This window comes from Marmota monax, unplaced genomic scaffold (assembly GCF_021218885.2).
Source record: "Marmota monax isolate L192 unplaced genomic scaffold, Marmota_monax_Labrador192_F-V1.1 WCK01_AAM20220418_F8-fsc00038, whole genome shotgun sequence".
Lineage (NCBI taxonomy): Eukaryota > Metazoa > Chordata > Mammalia > Rodentia > Sciuridae > Marmota > Marmota monax.
Window position 1 is genome coordinate 15,131,262 of NW_026692498.1, and position 19,543 is coordinate 15,150,804.

At 37.2% G+C, this 19,543-nt stretch overlaps 2 protein-coding genes across 2 annotated transcripts; both read left to right on the forward strand.

Annotated features, from left to right (window-relative positions):
- The first annotated feature begins 4,650 nt into the window (after positions 1-4,650).
- Positions 4,651-5,595, forward strand: LOC124093073 (olfactory receptor 5G25-like). Its single transcript, XM_046445234.1, has one exon. It carries the CDS (start codon positions 4,651-4,653, stop codon positions 5,593-5,595), a length of 945 nt encoding a protein of 314 aa, XP_046301190.1.
- Positions 5,596-18,294: 12,699 nt separating this feature from the next.
- On the forward strand, positions 18,295-19,239 carry LOC124092850 (olfactory receptor 5G9). The gene has a single exon (XM_046444659.1). It carries the CDS (start codon positions 18,295-18,297, stop codon positions 19,237-19,239), a length of 945 nt encoding a protein of 314 aa, XP_046300615.1.
- The last annotated feature ends 304 nt before the right edge of the window (positions 19,240-19,543 follow it).

Below are 19,543 nucleotides of genomic sequence, written 5' to 3' on the forward strand. Positions count from 1 at the left end.
AGTAAATTGTGTAACTCCATGGAGAGAAAAATATTTTAAGCAGAAGAAAGAAGAAGACCAAAGATTCTGAGGTAGGATCCTGCTTTGCTAGAAAAAATGAACTGGGTAAGGAGAGGTAGGAGATTCCAGGTCTCTATTCATTTACTCCTTGTGTTCTTATGCTGTTTCAATAAGGAGATTTCTCAAAGCATTTAGAAGAAAGTGTCATATATGATAAACACCATGAGTGGCAACAGTAATGTCCTGTGGCAATTTTATCTGAATGCATATCATCTGTTTTCTGAAACAACTTGGAAGACTCCAAATTATTTACAAACAAAAAAACACAAATTCTTGCTGGGTGCCGTGGCACATGCTTATAATCCCAGCAGCTTCGGAGGCTGAAACAAGAGGATTACAGGGTCAGAGCCAGCCTCAGGAACTTAGTGAGGCCCTGAGCAACTCAGTGAGAGCCAGTCTCTAAATAAAATACAAAACAGGGCTAGGGATGTGGCTCAATGGTAAGTACCCCTGAGTTCAATCCCTGGTGCAATGGGAAAAAAGTTCAAATTATTTAACCTAATGACAATCAAATTTAGGCTCAACTCTGTTTTCAAACCCAAAATTTGAAATTTTTAGACAGCCAAAGTGGACAACCCTTTATCTGTCAAAGATGTCTAAATTTCTAGATGCTCGTTGCTTCATGAAAACCCCAGTTCATTTTAACTTTACTTCTTTATATTTTAGCCTTCCTTTGAGATTCATCACCTCCAGGGGACTATTTTCAAACCCTCTGTGTACTTTCTAAGGAATTTTTTGAAAGCGTATTCACCTAATCACTCCTGTACCTACCATGGGGTGCCATGAAACTCTCCTTCTCATGCAATTTCTACAAAGCAAGTTTCTCTTCTAGAATTCTCAAATCTGCATAGTGCCAAGGGATCATAAATATGCAGCTGTCGAAGGCTTAAAACTAGAAATTCTAAGGTAGAGGTAGCCTACAAGGGAGATGGTCCTATTATGTATAGTTGCAGTGGATTTAAAACTCTCAAAAATATTTTCTTAAAAAATAACATCAACATTTTTACCGATGTGATTCTGCAATCTGTATTTGGGGTAAAATTGGGAGTTCATAACCAACTTGAATCTAATGTATGAAATATGATATGTCAAGAGCTTTATAATGTTTTGAACAACCAATAAAAAAAATTAAAAAAAAAATAACATCAAGGGGCTGGGGTTGTGGTTCAGTGGTAGAACACTCACCTAGCATGTGAGAAGCACTGTGTTTAATCCTCAGCACTACATAAAAATAAATAAATAAAATAAAGGTATTGTGTCCAACCACAGCTAAAAAATATTTTTAAAATAATTTAAAAAAAGTGACGTCAATATCTTCCCTATGAGACCCAATCTCTTGAGCTTCTATTTCCTTGGGGAGTTGGCTGCCATTTAGTCAGAGGTCTTTGGAAAATCTCTCATGTGTGCTTTGCAGCATTAGTTAATGAACTGTTCTTAAAGGTGCCACTGTAAGGCTTAGTTTTGAAGATATTGTTTTCCTGTACTATCTTCCTGTACATCTGAAGAAGTACAGAAGACGGACAAGTCTGCATTTCAGGGTAATTCATTTTCAGAGCCGAAATAATGTTCATTTTGTAATTCAGCTTGACAAAAGCGGGGTTTGCTTCTTCAAAGAGGCAGATGAACTTGGTTCCTAAGTTGCATCCGTGAACTCAGGTGTGCAAAAATATATTAAGAAAAATGGAAAACATCATTACTAAGATCATCAGGAGAACAATTCTGAATTTATTCTGCCTTCTTTGGTGTTTTGGGTTATGAATTTAACAATCTGCATTTTGGTTGAATTTGGGGTCTGGCATAGACATAGAGATTCATGATGGAAGATTTTGGGGCTCATAGAAGGTGAAACTGAAGAGGACTTGGCATCTCCAGGTCCTATTCTTCACTATGCACAGCTTACATAAGGGAAACAGGAAAGCACCCTCTGAACATGCTTCGTTCATTCTGCTTCTGCTCATGAACTAAGTCACGTGATCATGTGACCTTATGGTTTTTGTCTATTGAAATCTTTGACTTACCTAAAGTTGGGGAAAAAATAGCTTAATAGCCCCCCCCCACAATTTCATATCAATTTTGTATATAGTTCATTACCTGTAATTTTTACAGAAAAATATTAGTTGTATGTAAAAATGTGTAGAGGAAGAATACAAGTTCAGTGTATTAGACAAAGGGAATGACAAGGAGGGGGAGGGATAGAAATCATAGAAACAGGGGAATAAATTGGACATAACTTTCCCATGTACCTATATGAATACACCACAGTGAATCTCACCATCATGTACTTCCACAAGACTGGGATCCTAATTAGAATATCGATAAATTTCATGCTTGTGTAAATATATCAAAATAGATTCTACTGTGATATATAACTAAAAAGAACAAATGAAAACACCCCAAGCTGTGTATATTCTAATATCAACTATGTATACTTTTCCCATGGATTAAGTTCATTGTGTCACTTAAAATATTTTCTTTCCGTTCTCTTTTAAAATAAATACTAAAAATATGAAGGACTTGATATTATTTTCTATATATAGAATACATGAGAACATGACATGTTGAAACATTTTACTACTCAGATGTAGCTTTTCTGATTAATCTTAAATTATATCTCCCCAGGATTTTTCTTATCCAACTTCCGTTGCTTCTGATACTACAAGAAATCAGTAATTTTTCTTTTTATTAATGTTCATTTAGCCAGCAGGATACAGTAGCACACAGGAACAGTCCCTGCTATTTGAGAGGCCAGCCAGGACAATTTAATGAGAACTTGTCTCAGAATAAGAAAATGAAAAGGGCTTGATATGTAAATCATTGGACTGAGTTCTCTTCCCACTACAGTAAGAAAATCTATCTATATCTATATCTGTATCTGTGTTTATATTTATACCTATACTTATACCTATATCTGTATATCCAACTATCTATATATTCAGATGACACAATCTTTTAAATTTTTTTTACCTGGGAGGTGGGGGATTTGTTACATTATTTTCAATAGTGTCCCATATCAAATCTCATGAATATCTTCTGTGGTTTCATATCTCAGAGAGCAAAAAAGAGGTTTTTTTATATATTGTTAATACCTATATATACTTAATCTGGAATTAGTGTAGATACCAGTTTAATTCATAGATTTTGTGACTTTTCACTGAAAATTTCAAGGCCCCACATATATGCGATCCTTCCTCAACTTTCCTGTCTTCACAGTGCCTTCCCTTACCCCTCTTCTCCCTGATCTTTCATTCCTTTTTCTTTGTTTTAAATTTTTAGTTTGAAGTCATTTGAATATTCACAAGATGCACAAAGACAACGCCCAGAGATCGTCAGTATCTATGTCCAGTTTCACCATTGAGTACATCTCTAGCAATTGTAGTGCATATTTAAAACCTGGAAAATAATGCCCATCTGATATGTGTGTATAGTTCCACACCATTTTTATCACATGCACAGGTTTATTTAAACATAACCACAGTCAGGACATGCTATGTCACCACCACAAATACCTCCTTTGAGATTCACTTAAGGTGTTGCTACACCTTAGTCGTCACTGAGCAATATCCAGTGTAACCATTCAACAGTTACAGGACGGTAGGGTTATTTCAAGTTTTTTGATAAGTGAAGCAGCTGTAAAAAGTTCTGTACAGTTATTATGTGCATATGAGTTTTTATTTCTCTCAGATAAATGCCCAGGTATGCCCTTCTTTCTTCAAATATTTATTTGTCTCTCCCAAGTACCTGGCAGCAATGATTGGGTCACAACACCCCTCAGTACTTAAGGATTGATTGATCCCTTCTTTGAGGGATTTCAAAATTCAGTGGAGAGTAACTGAATTAATGAGTATTATGACATGAGGGGATGTGGTATATTACAATGTGTGTCCCAAAAGAGAGACTATGAGCTGTTTGATCCTGTCCCAAAGCTCTGTTCCCTTGTTTCAGCCTTCCCTCCTGTCCTTGAGACATCTATAGATATCTTTTGTACAATTTGGCTGTTTCTATAGAATCTAAAAGAGCAGAAAGGAAGTTACATCATTCATACCTATATATACTTAATCTGGAGTGAGTGTAGATACCAGCTTGGATTCATAGATTTTGTGGAATGTCCTTTAATCTGAAATGGGTGTTTTGAGATAAGTATCATGGAAAAGCGAGAGGACCTCCCTTAGAGAGCCTCCACATTTCACTTCTAGCTGCAAAATTCCAACTCTGGACAAATGTCATCTTTTTTAAAAAAATAACTTTTTAATTCTATCAATTTTTTATGTGGTGCTGATAATCGAACCTCACACATGCTAGGCAAGTGCTCTACCACTGAACTACACCCCAGTCCCCCAAATCATCTTTTGACTATAGAGGACACTGAAGTACCCAGGGAGGTTCAGTAAATAACTCAGATGCACCCAGATGGTTAGCAGAGACTTAGCAGGTCCTCCGGGGTAGAACTCAGATGTTTGCTTGTCAGCCTATGCTGTGTAAATTTAAAAACGAAAAACAAGTAAAATTCAGGTGCAAAACTAAAAAGCCTTTAATTAGAATGGATTAAATAAAAATATCTTATTTTTTTTTTCTCAGCAGATTAAATAAAAAATGGATTCTGAGAATCAAACTTTGGTGACTGAATTTTTTTTCATGGGCTTAACCAATTCACTTGAGTACCAGGTGCTCCTCTTCCTGACCTTCCTCCTAGTGTACGTTGGTACTCTCCTTGGAAACCTGGGCATGATCACCCTCATTTGCATGGATTCTCGACTCCAAACCCCCATGTACTTTTTTCTCAGCCATTTGTCCTTTGTGGATGCCTGCTCCTCTTCCATCACGGGTCCCAAAATGTTGACTGACATCTTTGTGGAGAAAAAAGTGATCTCTTTCTTGGGTTGTGCTGCCCAGTTTGGGCTATTCAGTCAGTTCGTAGTGACAGAATGTTTCCTTCTGGCTGCCATGGCATATGACCGGTACATAGCCATCTGTAAGCCCTTGCTGTATACACTCATCATGTCCCAGGGTGTCTGTGTGCAGCTGGTGGCAGGGCCTTATGCCATGGGATTTGTAAGCTCCATGACTCACACAACCTTGGCCTTTTGCCTACCGTACTGTGGTCCAAATATCATCAACCACTTCTACTGTGACCTTCTTCCTGTCATCTCTTTGGCATGTGCGGATACCCAGGTCAATAGAATTTTGCTCTTTGCCTTGGCTGGAGCCCTTGGAGTCCTCAGTGGTGTGATCATCTTGGTGTCTTACATTCACATTGGGGTCGCCATCTTGAGGATCCGCTCTGCTGCTGGCAGGAGCAAAGCCTTCTCCACCTGCTCTTCCCACCTGACGGCTGTCTCCATCCTTTATGGGACTCTTTTCTTCATCTATGTTCGTCCAGGCTCTAGTTTCTCTCTGGATATCAATAAAGTGATTTCCATGTTTTACACCGCAGTGATTCCCATGTTGAATCCACTAATCTACAGCCTGAGAAACAAGGAGGTCAAAGATTCATTCAGAAGAGTGTTGGAGAGGAAGAAGCTTCTTATTGGCAGGTAGAGTAGGGTTCCAATTGTACCACAGGGAAGATGTGACATGGGATGGAGCCCAAACCACTGGACTGGGTGACAGGAGTCCAAATTTTAAGATGACATTCCCTCTTTATTGTTGTCTTATTGCTAGGTCTTATAAAGTCTTTGGTCAAATTTTATTACTTCAGTGTTTTCATCAGTAAGAATGAGATTTTGAAATTCAGACTGAGATGGGGGAGATTGTATAATCATCAAATTCAGAAAACAATGCCTACATTTATGACTAGGAAATCAATATTCTTTATTAAAACCTGAATAAATGTAAAAATCATAACCTATGAGGTTAACAGTACTTCAGTGCTGGTACTCAGAACCAAGTCCTGCAAGCTGGGTCTTTTGTGTGTGTGTTTTAAATTTATTTTTAAATTTTTTAAAATTTTATTTTTCTTGAGTCCTTTAAAATATAAATGGTTACATATGGCATTGTTCTGCTATAATGGAACTCTGACACTTTGTAAAACTATCTGTATGTTTGGAGTAAATGTTTTTTGAAAACCTTTTACTTCATATGCACTGCAGTGATAGTAACACCTTGTCAGGATTCTGCCACCCAAGTTCATGATTTATGTGCATAAAGTACAGCCTGAACTGCATTTTTTTTTAAATCATGAAGTAGGTATTACTATCGTTATTGGTTTTTGTGTTTCTGTCAGGGCATTAATTAACATTTTAGAGAAGACAAATCTGATAGCCATGAAGGGTCAATTTATTTCCTATGACTTTAATAATTGATTTAATGTTTTTTTCCCTCCCAATATAATATTTTTTCAACCCTATTTCTGTGTTCCTTTACTGGAATATAGCAACTGGTGAAAGAAATGAGGGGAATGCGTGATTGACACAGATGTAAGACTCATCAAGAACCCCATTTTGCCTTTCCTTTGAAGACCTTCATTGAGAGAAATTTAATTTTACTCTATAGAACTTGAAGGGTGCAAGAAGCCTTAATGACCTAGAATTTCTTTCTTTTTTTTTTTTACTTTGTTTATTGATCATGCTTTCTGCACCCAATGCTGGCTGTCTTTACCAATGATTTGGGGAAATATTTGGGATAGATGCTATTCATGTAAGGTGGAATGAGATTCAATGAACTCTGCAATTGTGACTTAGTGTAACATTACTATGTGTTTCCACTATGTGCCAGTCATTATTATGCCTATTGAGTGGGAATAGAAGTATTCATGTAATTTAGAGATTAGAAGAGTTGGAAAAACAAGTGATTAAAAACAACAAAAAAAATTGATTATAAAGATCTCTGTGTCAAAATATCAAAGAATCAAGATAGAATGTAAGGTTTTATACTTTAGAAAGAGTAGTGACAGAAATGTCTTTAAAAAGGGTGGGGATTGAGAAAGATGAAGACCATCTGCTTTTCTGGGTGGCTTTCCATGAAGTCTGCTATCTTTGTTTGGGTAAGAGAAGGATGAAAGGACCCTACACAAAATGGTGACAGGGAAGTTGTGTTTCCCAGAAGAGGGATTGAAATTTGCTAAATCACTGTTTCTTCTGATTTTCAGGATATTTTCCTTTCTACTATATATTGCGGGTGTTTTTGGAATGGAGAGGGTTGAAATAAGGGAAAGATTACTTAATGGTATGTTGGGAGATGAGATTTACTGTGAATTATATGAGTACTAAAAAACATTATTATGTTTGTGGCTTATTAAAATTCTTGTTTCAACAGGTGATTCTTGGTTGCCCAAGATAAAAAGTTATTCCATTGCACGCTTTTCTATTTTTCTCTCTATATCCGGAATGGAACCTAGGGGTGCTTAACCACCAAGCCACATCCCCAGCCCTATTTATTTTTAATTTTGATACAGGGTCTCTTTAAGTTGCTTAGGGCCTTGCTAAGTTGCTAAGGTGGGCCTCAAACTTGCAGTCCTCCTGTCTTATCCTGGCACACAGTCTTAGGCTGTTGAATTTCAAAGGGAGTGATTGCTCTGCTGCTTGGGATCAGGAAAAGCTTGTTGGATAAGGTTATCATTAGCACCTATTTTAGAGTACACAAATTTTGATCTCCAGTATTTCTATATGTTAGAATGGACTGTAAGAATAGATTAAGGAAAAGGGGCCATATGTTGTCACATGGGGATGACACATTGACAGACCATGACAAAACATCAATGCCCATATCATGGAAGCAGAAGCAGTCAAGTCATATTCTACAGGATTAAAGAAAGAATATAGAATGTGTCCAGTCCTACAGTTTCCTAAGACACTGAGATGATTGAAAAGTTTATATGTAAATATAAATGACCAAAATATCCAAATTGGTCTTGAGGAATAAAATTTTGGAATGGAATCCAAAGGTTGGGGTCTTTCTTCATTGGATATAGACTTATGAATATGTAGTAGTCAAGAAAGGATCAAGAATAGACTAAGGACCCTGTTAGCATTGCAGAGATTATAGATGCATTATCTTTATAATTAGAATACACACAGATGCTGTGCATAAACACTTTATTTATGGCAAGGTAACAAGGAATGAAGGGATTTTTAAAACATGGTATTAGACCCATTGGATGTTTGCATGAAATAAATGGAGTTTACCTCTGTCTTTCAGCACACACCAAGAACACACTAGGTGGGGTGGAGAGGAGATCAAGGTGTGAACAGCAGGGACCTGAAGAATGTAGAAGACACTATCAGAGAGTGTATTTAGGATCTGTGTGTGTGGTGGTGCTTAGAGGTAGGGAAATGTATTTTTTAAACAGAATACAAAACCACTAAACTTGAAGGAAAATATTGAGATCCTGAACCACGTTAAATCTAATTTTGATATGTCGAAAGTCACCATTCAGATCATGAATACATAAGCCACATAGTGGGAAATATATTTATAATACATAGAGCTAGCTTATTTAGGATATATGAATTATACTATGATTTAAAAAAAAGACAGGCATCCTATTGAGAAAGTACACCAGGTTAGGCACTCTAATATTACAAAGTTGTTAACTTCACTAGAAATCAGGGAAATTACAACTAAACAGGCAATGAGATACTATTATATCCTCATCCAGTAGCTAAAATTATTATTATTGGCTCTCATACACTACTTAGGGGTTTGACACTATTGGATTAGAAAACTTGGATTATCATCCCATTTTAATTGAGATGTATCTTATCAACCAAGATCACCTTACGGTGACTCTCAGCTTGACTAAACTTTAGGCAAGCTACTTCTTGACTAGAGACCTTTGGCCTCCCTTTCCTTGGAATATTTACTTTAGAAAACTAGAAATTGTCCATTCTTTCTTGGTCTCTTTGAGGCGTGAATCTTTTTCCTGTCCTCCTCTCAGTTATACAATGCAGAAGTATCTTTCTCAAGGACTTTGGAGTTGTCTCTTGAATATGTAATCAATCATCAAGGAAGTGTGCCCTGTCCTCCAGTGTCTGTGAGAAAATAGGAGCCTAATTTTGGGTTTTGGCAATTAGTAAATGGATGGTCTAATCAAGTTGACCGACTTCCTTCTTAATACGCCAGTGTACTCATTAGCTGTCTCCAGTGTTTAAAAACTCTTCTACATTTTATTCCAGAAAAGCTGCGTTCAATGTCATTTTTCTATTGCAGTGTTGAATAAAATATTTCCTGTTTTTTTTAACTCTCTCTGGTATAATTTCATCCTGACAGTTCAACTGCAATTTGATCCCTGGTATATTTCAAAGAATATAGCAGTAAAATAATAAATCACTTGTGCAATATTCGTAACGTGGAATAGGAGCAGTACTATAAAATATATGAACAACAGAGGATGGGTGGTGGTGATTGTCCATTCTGATGTGAGTGATGGTTATATGGGTATTTTTATTTGGTAATAATTCACTGAGCACTGAACTTAAGAATTATGGTCTTTTTCATTCAAGTGTTGTTTGTTGGTAAAGTTTTAAAATGCAGCATCAATGTTGTATTTCTTGGTTCAACCTCTCTTGTTAGGATGGGCTCAGAAAATATCTGTTCCTACATGACAAAACTTATTCACATGTTCCAAAGCAGTGTTTTCCCTGTCTGCCCTAGAAAATGAGAGGAACTATCACATTGGCACTGGGAGTAAACCAAGTATGAGTGGCTAAACTCAAGCAGTCTTTCAAAAAATAAATGACATTTTACCCAACTCTTAAAAAGGGAGAAAGATATTTTGTCAATCATGGGTGTGTCTGAAGATTCAGGATCAGAATCAATCAGAAAACTCAGATTTAGTCATCTGCTTTCCAGACGCTTACTTTGAGACATGAGAATACGTTTTTTCCGGTGATGAGCAGGGGGAACATTGTACACATTATTGTTTTATGTAAGACTTCCTCCCAAAGTAAGGTAATGCTACTTGGAAACAGATCCAGCATCAGCATTGCCCTGTGGGGCTCTGATTTCCTCTTACCTATCATATCCTTCCTACTCAAAGTATAGGCTTGGCATCCTCTGGGAACTTATTAGCCCATGCAGACTTACTCTTCACCAATTGAATCAGAACTTATATTTTAACAAGACACCAGACAATATATAGATATGTTCAAGTCTAAGAAGAAATCTTGCACATAGCCCCAAGTTCAGAGGTTCATGTTATGAAGATTTAGTGTGAAAGATAAGAAAATTTTATCTAACCTGTATGAAATTCTACTAAATGAATACCCTATGAGTTTATCTATCCTAGATCCTCATTCAAGAATGAAGAAAGAAAAAAAAAACCCATATACACTTGTGAGATAATACTTTACAATCAATGGCAAAGAAGTATATTAGATTTGGAAGAAAAACAAATGTTAAGTTATTAAAGAATATTTAGGTCGGACACAATGGCACATGCCTATAATTTCAATGACTAGTTTGAGGCTAGCCTCAGCAACTGAGTCCCTAAGCAACTTACTGAGATTCTGTCTCAAAATAAATAAATGAATAAATAAAAAGGACTGGTTATGTGGCTCAGTGATTAAACACCTGGGGGTCAATCCCTGGTGCAAAAAAATTTTAAAAAAGAGAGAAAGATGCTTGTGTGTTGCACACACATGTGTGGGTATGTGCATGCATGTGTGTGTGCATATGTGTGCACGTGTTTGAGTATGTGTGTGTTTCCTTATCTAAAGAAGGTGACAATGAAGGTGGATGAGGATCCAATGGCATCTGACAGTGCACATGTGTTCATGAGGATTATTGAGGTCAAGAAACATCTTTCCAATGACATTGATACCTGAAACTTGTGAGGTGACTGAGAAGTCCTGAATGGATGGATGAGTATTTTTAAAGATGGTTGGAAATGGAATGATACTTGATGTGACTTCTCCTTTGCATTGCTAGGTAAGCCCCAACCTGGGCAAATATTACTGTCTACATTTTTTTTGTTTCAGAGCATTTGGGCACAGTGATTGGAACAGGAGGTCTAACATATCTCCATGGTCCATTCTCTACTATAATGCCCTTCAGCTAAGCATTTCCAGAAACTTCATGGTACTTCTTGTGGGGAATCCTCAAAGAGTTGTCTCATCATTACACAAAAGTTTTCTCTTTATTTATTTGTCTTTGAAGGAGTTAAGGAAAAAGGAAAGTATCCAGTGAAATATGGAAAACAAATAAGTTGACCCCAGAGAGCAAGAAAACTTTAATTTACTTCTCTCTTAACAACAAAATTCCCAAGGTATGGCAGACTTTGGGGACATGTTCTCCCAGAATGAAAATGATCTAACTGCTTCTGGGGACTTTGCAATGAATGCAAATGAATAAGACACTTAATTTGCCTTTGAGTGGACTCCTACTAGCTCCTTAGAAAGATTAAGAATAAAACTAAATAACTCCTGGAAGCTCTGACTTCTCTGTGCAGTGGCACCTGGTAAGGGTGGGGGATGGACTGCGGGCTGCAAAGCAGTACGGTCTATACTCCACATCAATTTAATTCTTTTTGATATCTTCAAGAAGAAAGGAACTCATTAGAAAGTAAGTGTAGGTGACACTTCACATTCATTTCTGTCTCTCTGTTTATACTTTGAGAAGTTCAAAATGAATTAAGTGAATTTATAAGAAAACTATTATAACTGATGTTTAAAAAGTAACAGAACGATATTATAATCAGACCATAACTGGTTAAGAGATTGCATTGAAATCCAGCAAGAAGTACTGTGTTTTCCCTGTCTGAATATACATACATATAGAGGTGAGGATCAAGTTGAAACCATCTTGCAATACAGGAACTTCACTCGTCCTGAAGCCCTTGAGAGATCTGAGGTTCCCTCCTGCAGAAGTGGTATAGTTGAAAACCTGGAGGCTCTGAATTCACACAAGACAGTGTTGATCTCACACCACCTTCTAGGAAATACAAGCCCTGAGACTTAGGTCAACACTTCACACTCCAAGCCTCGATTGCTTGCTTTGTGGGATGCAGATCACCTTGTTCTTTACCCAGACTTATGCGCACATAAATATGCTGATGTTGGTAAGGAATTTGGGCAGAATCTGCTGAGCCCCGAATACTGCACAATTGCTGTTCCTAGTCTCACACTCACTGTACCCCCAAATCTTCTGTATCATGAAGCTACTCACACTCAATCTTTAGCACTATATGGCAGAAAGTGATTTTCAATTTGCCACAATTTCTGTGGTCTTTGGGTACACAGCTTGAAGAGTCAGTTTTCTTAAAGGATGAGGTGGGGGCTAGAGTTCTTTTAGTATCTTTGAATTTTAGAAATCTAAAGCTCTAAAGACACAGCTTGTAATCCCCGCCCCCACTTCCTACCTGTTAAGGATTCACAGATTTTTTTGCCTCTTCTTGGTCCTCACCCAGACTGATGGATTGTAGATCTTTTTGTAATTGCTGCAGTACTTTAAGGAATTGCTTTAGATTGTCCTTCTTCTTGGTGTGGTTTTGGATTACTTTTTAAAAGCAAAGGTAATACATTTACACTTGTCTTAAACATCTTAAAATTGTAGTAAAGCTAGGATTCCATTTGATTATTCACCAAACGCATTTTCCTGGTCCTTTTTAATCTCAGACTGCTAGTTTGTTGTATTTTCTTCCACACTCTTGTATTATTTGTGCACACATTTAAATAATTCTCATTAAATAAAATGTTGAGATTTTTAAAATGTAATTTTGTATTCATCATGCTGTAAGTTTCTTCTCTTAAATCTGTATTTAAAAAGTGACTACGTTGGCGTGTCTAAAATCACCTTATATTGAAGAGTCAGTTTGGTACAGTGTTTACTAAATGAGTATACCCAAATTTATTTTGCTGCGATTGTTTCAGAGAACATTTATGTGGATTCCAGTTTTGCATCGTTTTAAACAATGGTGGCATGGGCATCCCTGTTTTTCCCCTGTGTGTGTGTCTTCAAGGTGGAGACTAGTGGAATTTTCTGACTCAACAGATAAACACTTAAAAAACTAAATGTAGCTAGTGGGAAATTGCCAGACAGAGACCTCGAACCCTCATGTATCTTTGATCACGACTTTCATTGCCTCTTCAGAACTTCATGTTTTCATATTTCTCAAAACTTTGTAGATGTGATGGTGGAAGTTGTATATTGTATATTGCTGTTTTAATTCGGTGTCTATTTTTAGAAAGACTGAGCATTTTTCATGCTTATTGGACTTTGCAGGTCTCTCGTGGTAGGATGTTCTTGTCCATTGCTAGGATGCTATTTGTTAATGGTCTGTGATAACTTTTTTTTTGTGTATGTATGTGTGTGTGTTCTGGTTCTAACTCCTTGCTGTGGGTGTTGCAATGTTTTCCCCTGTCTGAATATCTTAATTTTACATAGAGTGTACTTTCATTTAAATTTATAAGGGATAGTACAATTCTTCACACTTCCTTCATTTTTTAATGATTTTATGCTTTATTTAAGAAGACCATTCCATAACAAAATAATAATTCTGTTTACTGTTTCTTGTCTTATGTTGACAGTTAGGATTTTTTTAGTTTTAGTAGTGTTTGGTAGATATTCGACATCACTGTGTTTTCAAAAGCATTCAAATATTGTAATACCTTTTGATGACTAATTTATTTTCATTTCCTTTTGCTGAGACCTGCACGAAGAGTAAATAGTTCTCTGAACGCAAGTGGTAGGTTGGATTAGGAAAATTAGAAATTATAAAAATAAAAAGACAAAGACTCAATTATGAGTGGAAGCTGGACATGGTGAGTAAACCAGCCTGATGGAGTCTGGCTTAATAATGAGCGAATGTCTGCATATTTATTATATAGGTGTAAACTTCAAAGGGTTCACTGGGAAAAGCCTTCTTCAAGGTAAAAAGGATGAAGTTTGTGAGCAAAACAGCTTGGTTGGGGCTTATCAGCTCACATCCATTTCTTCTACCTCTGGTGGTTGGGATTTGAATTCAAGGCTTTTGAATTAGTAAATTTCATGACGAGCAAGGAATTCTCCCTATCAACAGGAGACAACTACAAATGGGTGTTTCCCTCTGCAGGCACTTTCCCACCAAAAAATTCCCAGAAGCAGTGTCTTACTGTCCAGGGTTAGTTACATAGTTCAAAGCAATGATTTATTCACTGCTCATAAATAAACATTTATTTTTGTTATACAGGACTGGTATATATGCTTAGGTCAGCTTTTAGTTTTCTTGATTTATCTATTCTATTCCTTTCCTTTTCTGTTCTATGAACAATGCCTTACACTTTTAATTATGGCATCCTCATAATTTATATTGACATCTGACACTCTCTCTTTTGTTTTTCTTTTTAAAAATCATTTTGGCTTATGGGTATCGATTTTATATAAAATAATGAGTGAAAGTATGGGTATTTTATATAAAATCAATACCCATAAATCAAAGGCATTTTTATACATAAGTGATGAATTCAATGAAAGAGAAATTAGGAAAACTACCCTATTCAAAACAGCCTCAAAAATATAAAATACTTGGGAATCAATCTAACAAAAGAGGTGAAAGACCTCTAGAATGAAAACTACAGAACACTAAAGAAGGAAATTAAAGAAGACCTTAGAAGATGGAAAGATTTCCCATGCTCTTGGATAGGCAGAGTTAATATTGTCAAAATGGCCGTACATCCAAAATTGTTATACATATTTAACACAATTCCTATTAAAATTCCAATGACATTCTTCATAGAACAAGAAAAAGCAATTATGAAATTTATTTAGAAAAGTAAGAGACCCAGAATAGTCAAAGCAATCCTTAGCAAAAAAAAAAAAAAAAAAAAAGTGAAGCAGGAGGCATCACAATACCAGACCTTAAACTATACTACAGAGCAATAGTGACAAAGATAGAATGGTATTGGCACCAAAATAGACATGTAGATCAATGGTACAGAATTGAAGACACAGAGACCAACCCACATGGATACAGTTATCTCATACTAAACAAAGGTGCCAAAAACATACACTGGAGAAATTATAGCCTCTTCAACAAACAGTGCTGGGAAAACTGGAAATCCATATGTAGCAAAATGAAATTAAACTTCTATCTCTCACCATGCACAAAAGTTAACTCAGAGTGGATCAAGGTCCTAGGAATTAGACCAGAGACCCTGCTCCTAACAGAGGAAAAAGTAGGCCCAAGTCTTCATCACATCAGATTAGGCTTTGACTTCCTTAACAAGACTCCTAAAGTGCAATAAATAAAATCAAGAATCAATAAATGTGATGGATTCAAACTAAAAAGCTTCTTATCAGCAAAGGAAACAATCATTGAGGTGAAGAGAGAGCCTACAGAATGGGAGCAAAGTTTTATGCCATTCACATCAGATAGAGCACTGATCTCCAGGATATATAAAGAACTTAAAGGATTTAATACCAAAAAAAGACAAACAGCCCATTCAATTAATGGACTAAGGAACTCAACAGATGCTTCTCAGAAGAAGATATACATGTGATCAACAAATACATGAAAAACTGTTCAATATATTTAGCAATTAAAGAAATGCAAGTCAAAACTGACTATCCCAGTCAGAATGGCAGTTATGAAGAATACAAGAAATAATAAATGTTGGAGAGGATGTGGGGGAAAAGGTATACTCATACATTGCTGGTGAGACTGCACATTGGTGCAACCACTTTGGAAAGCATGTGGAGATTCCTCAGAAAACTTGGAATGGAACCACCATTTGACCCAGCTATCCCACTCCTTTGTCTATACCCAAAGGACTTAAAATCAGCATAATATAGTGAGGAAGCCACATCAATGTTTATAGCAGCTGAATTCACAATAGCTAAACTGTGGAAGCAACCTAGATGACTTCAATAGATGAATGGATAAAGAAACTGTGGTATATACACACAATGGAATATTACTCAAAATTAAAAGAGAATAAAATTATGGCATTTGCAGGTAAACAAATGGAGTTGGAGAATATTATGCTAAGCAAAGTAAGCCAACCCTAAAAAACTAAAGGCCAAATGTTTTCTCTGATTAGTGGATGCTGATCTATGATGCTGGTGGCATGGGAAGAATGGAGGAACTTTGGATTGGACAAAGGGGCGAGTGGGGAGGGGGCCTAGGGGTAGGAAACATGGTGGAATGAAATGGACATCATTACCCTAAGTACATGTATGATTGCACGAATAGTACGTCTCTACACCATGTACAACCAGAGAATTGAAATGTTGCGCTCCATTTGTATACACTGAATTGAAATGCATTCTGCTGTCATGTACAACTAAGTAGAACAACAACAATGACAAAAAAAAATGGACAGAAAAAAATCATTTTGGCAAATTTTGAGCACTTCCCCATATTTTTAAATTGGATTGTTTCATTAAAACTTATTTTTAGATTATGATTGGAATTGCATATTCAATTTTGGAATAGTTTGGTGAGTAACCTTACTCAATCAGCCTAGGAAAACCAGGAGTCAGTCTGTTTTCTGACCAAATCAGCTTTATTGGTCCTTTACAATGAGGCACACCACACACCCTAAGAACTTTCAGTGTCTTACTGAACAAAAGAAAAATGGAGTCATTGACAGGGGTTGAGTTTAGGTGAAAGTTATATCAAAAAAGCATTTCAAGAGGTTCAAAGCAAAGCAGAGCTGAATGCAAAGGAATCAATCTCAGCTAGAAATAAGGCAGATACGAGACTGTTTCCTTGGAAACTGCAAAGTTAAGATAGATGTGGAGTAATGCATCCTTAAGCTCCCTACCTGACACTCTACCTATGTGGAAAATTCACCCTGTTTCCCTATGTCAGTGACACAGATCCTTCAGAAAGAATGTTTCATCTACTGAAATAATTTTGATCCAAAAATTTTTACTAGTTGTGTGAAAAAATAGCAGTCTTTCAAAGGAGGGGGTTGTTGGGACAGTTTGTAGCTACAGCATATGGATGGGAGAAACACAGTTTCCTCCTAACTTCACAGCTGGTTTGATCTTTGTCTGTTAGACCAGCTTGAAGAATGGCCAAGCAGGTGCTTACTTTCCCAGTGAGAGCAGAAAAACTTTTAAAGGAGAAAGTGAATCTTTACAATGGAGTCCACAAAATGTATTTTTTACAGTTATTTAGTTGTTTACTTCTTTGTTTCAGTAAAAGTTGCATAGTGTGTGTATATATATATATATATATATATATATATATATATATATACTAGTGTGTGTGTATATATGTATATATATATATTTAATATTTATTTTTTAGTTGTAGTTGGACACAATACCTTTATTTTATTCATATATTTTTATGTGGTGCTGAGGATCGAACCCAGGGTCTCGCACATGCGAGGTGGGTGCTCTACCACTGAGCCACAACCCCAGCCTGCATAGAGTATATTTTGCTTCGCACAAATCTTGAAGATTTCTTACTAGACTTATTTAGTTATTTTATCAGTTCAATCTTATATGTATTTTTCCTGTTATAATTTATATGTAATTATTTTTGATTTTTCATATTCATCTATTATCCTATTTTTGAACTTTTATTTTTAAAAAACGTGTCTCATTTTTTTCTAGGTTTTCTTCTTCGTTTGTTCTTTCTTTTCTGCTTGCTTGCAGGTACTAGGAATTGAACCCAAGACCTCGCTCATGCTAGGCCCTTGCTTGTACAACTGAGTTATATTCCTATCCCTTCTTCTAGGTTTTTCTATGTGGATAATCATTTTGTCCACAAATGGTGCCCATTGTTAACAAATGATGAATGATTCTGATGTTTTATCATTGCACACATGTATTTACTGGGGATTTCTTTTCATTAAATAATAGTTCTTTTTATTTCTAGTTTGAAACGCTTTCTGACAGTATCATTTTATTAAATTACTTATTCAAATTTTATTGAAAGAGTTGTGCTTTTCCATTTAGTCTATAACGGTAGTGAATGGTTGATTAGGTTTTCTAGTGCAGAAAGTTTTCTTGTCTTTTTCTTTTTTAAAATATTTATATTTTAGTTTTAGGTGGACACAGTATCTTTATTTTATTTCTATGTGGTGCTGAGGATGGAACCCAGTGCCTGGCACATGCCAGGTGAGTGCGCTACCATTTGCGCCACATCCCCAGCCCCACAAACTTTTCTTAAACATCCATTTTCTCTTTAAGTCATATTACTCTTTAGCACTATGATACATACACTTGATTGGCTAGCATTTTATTTAGACTTTTCTTTAAAAATCAATATTCCTAATTTATTTTCCTATGCATCATGTTATGGTTTTAAGATCCTTGCATGTCTTATAAATTCTTGTCTTTTCTCACCACAGAGACCCAAACCTACTGATGGCCGATGAAAACCGCACAAGGATCACCGAGTTTATTTTCATAGGCTTAAAGTTCCATCCTCAGCTGCAGGTCTTCCTTTTCTTGCTCTTTCTGCTTTTCTACCTCGTCACCATGACGGGGAACCTGGGCATGATCATCCTCATCCGTGTGGACTCGCGCCTGCACACCCCCATGTACTTCTTCCTCAGCCACCTGTCCTTCGTGGACATCTGCTTTTCGTCGGTCGTGGGTCCCAAGATGCTCACCGACTTCTTCTCGGAGAGGAAGGCCATCTCTTTCCTGGGCTGTGCCCTGCAGCAGTGGTTCTTTGGTTTCTTCGTGGCCATCGAGTGCCTTCTCTTGGCCTCCATGGCCTATGACCGCTACGTGGCCATCTGTAACCCACTACTGTATTCAGTCGCCATGTCCCAGAGACTCTGCATACAGCTGGTGGCCGGACCCTACGCTGTTGGCTTCCTGAACACCATGACTCACACCACGGCCGCCTTTCGACTTCCCTTCTGCGGCTCCAACATCATCAATCACTTCTTCTGTGACATGTCCCCCCTCCTCTCCCTCGTCTGCGCTGACATCCGCCTCAATAAACTGCTGGTTTTCATTGTGGCCGGAGCTGTCCTGGTGGTCAGCAGCCTGACCATCATCGTCTCCTACTTGTCCATCTTCGCGGCCATCCTGCGGATCCGCTCGGCCGAGGGCAGGCGCAAAGCCTTCTCCACCTGCTCGTCCCACCTGACGGCCGTGTCCATCCTGTACGGGACCCTCTTCTTCATCTACGTGCGCCCGGGTGCCATTTCCTCCCTGGACCTCAATAAGGCGGTGTCGGTGTTCTACACGGCGGTGATCCCCATGCTGAACCCACTCATCTACAGCCTGAGGAATAAAGAAGTCAAAGCTGCCATGGGCAGGACCATCACCAAGGGGAAGTTTTTCATCAAGAATTAAACTCACATCCAAGAAATCAGAGCAAAGGAAAACCTTCTGGATGTGACTCGACTACCTGGGCGCCAAACTTTTTGCAGAATTTGGAGTGAGGGGGGATGTCATCTCTCCTTCCACATGATTTTTATTTTACTATTTAATATTTTAAGCTCCATCTCATCATGTCCCTATAAACGCTCAAAACTCCTAGTCACTCAAGAGTCAGAATATTTCTACTTCTTTTAAACATCCTTATTACTGGAAACACAATAAGACTCGATGCATGGTGGAACCACATAGCTGGTAATACAGCTATAGCAGTTGGAAT

Coding starts and splice junctions, on each gene's coding strand:
- LOC124093073 (XM_046445234.1), top strand. CDS start 4,651: ATGGATTCTGAGAATCAAACTTTGGTGACTGAATTTTTTTTCATGGGC.
- LOC124092850 (XM_046444659.1), top strand. CDS start 18,295: ATGGCCGATGAAAACCGCACAAGGATCACCGAGTTTATTTTCATAGGC.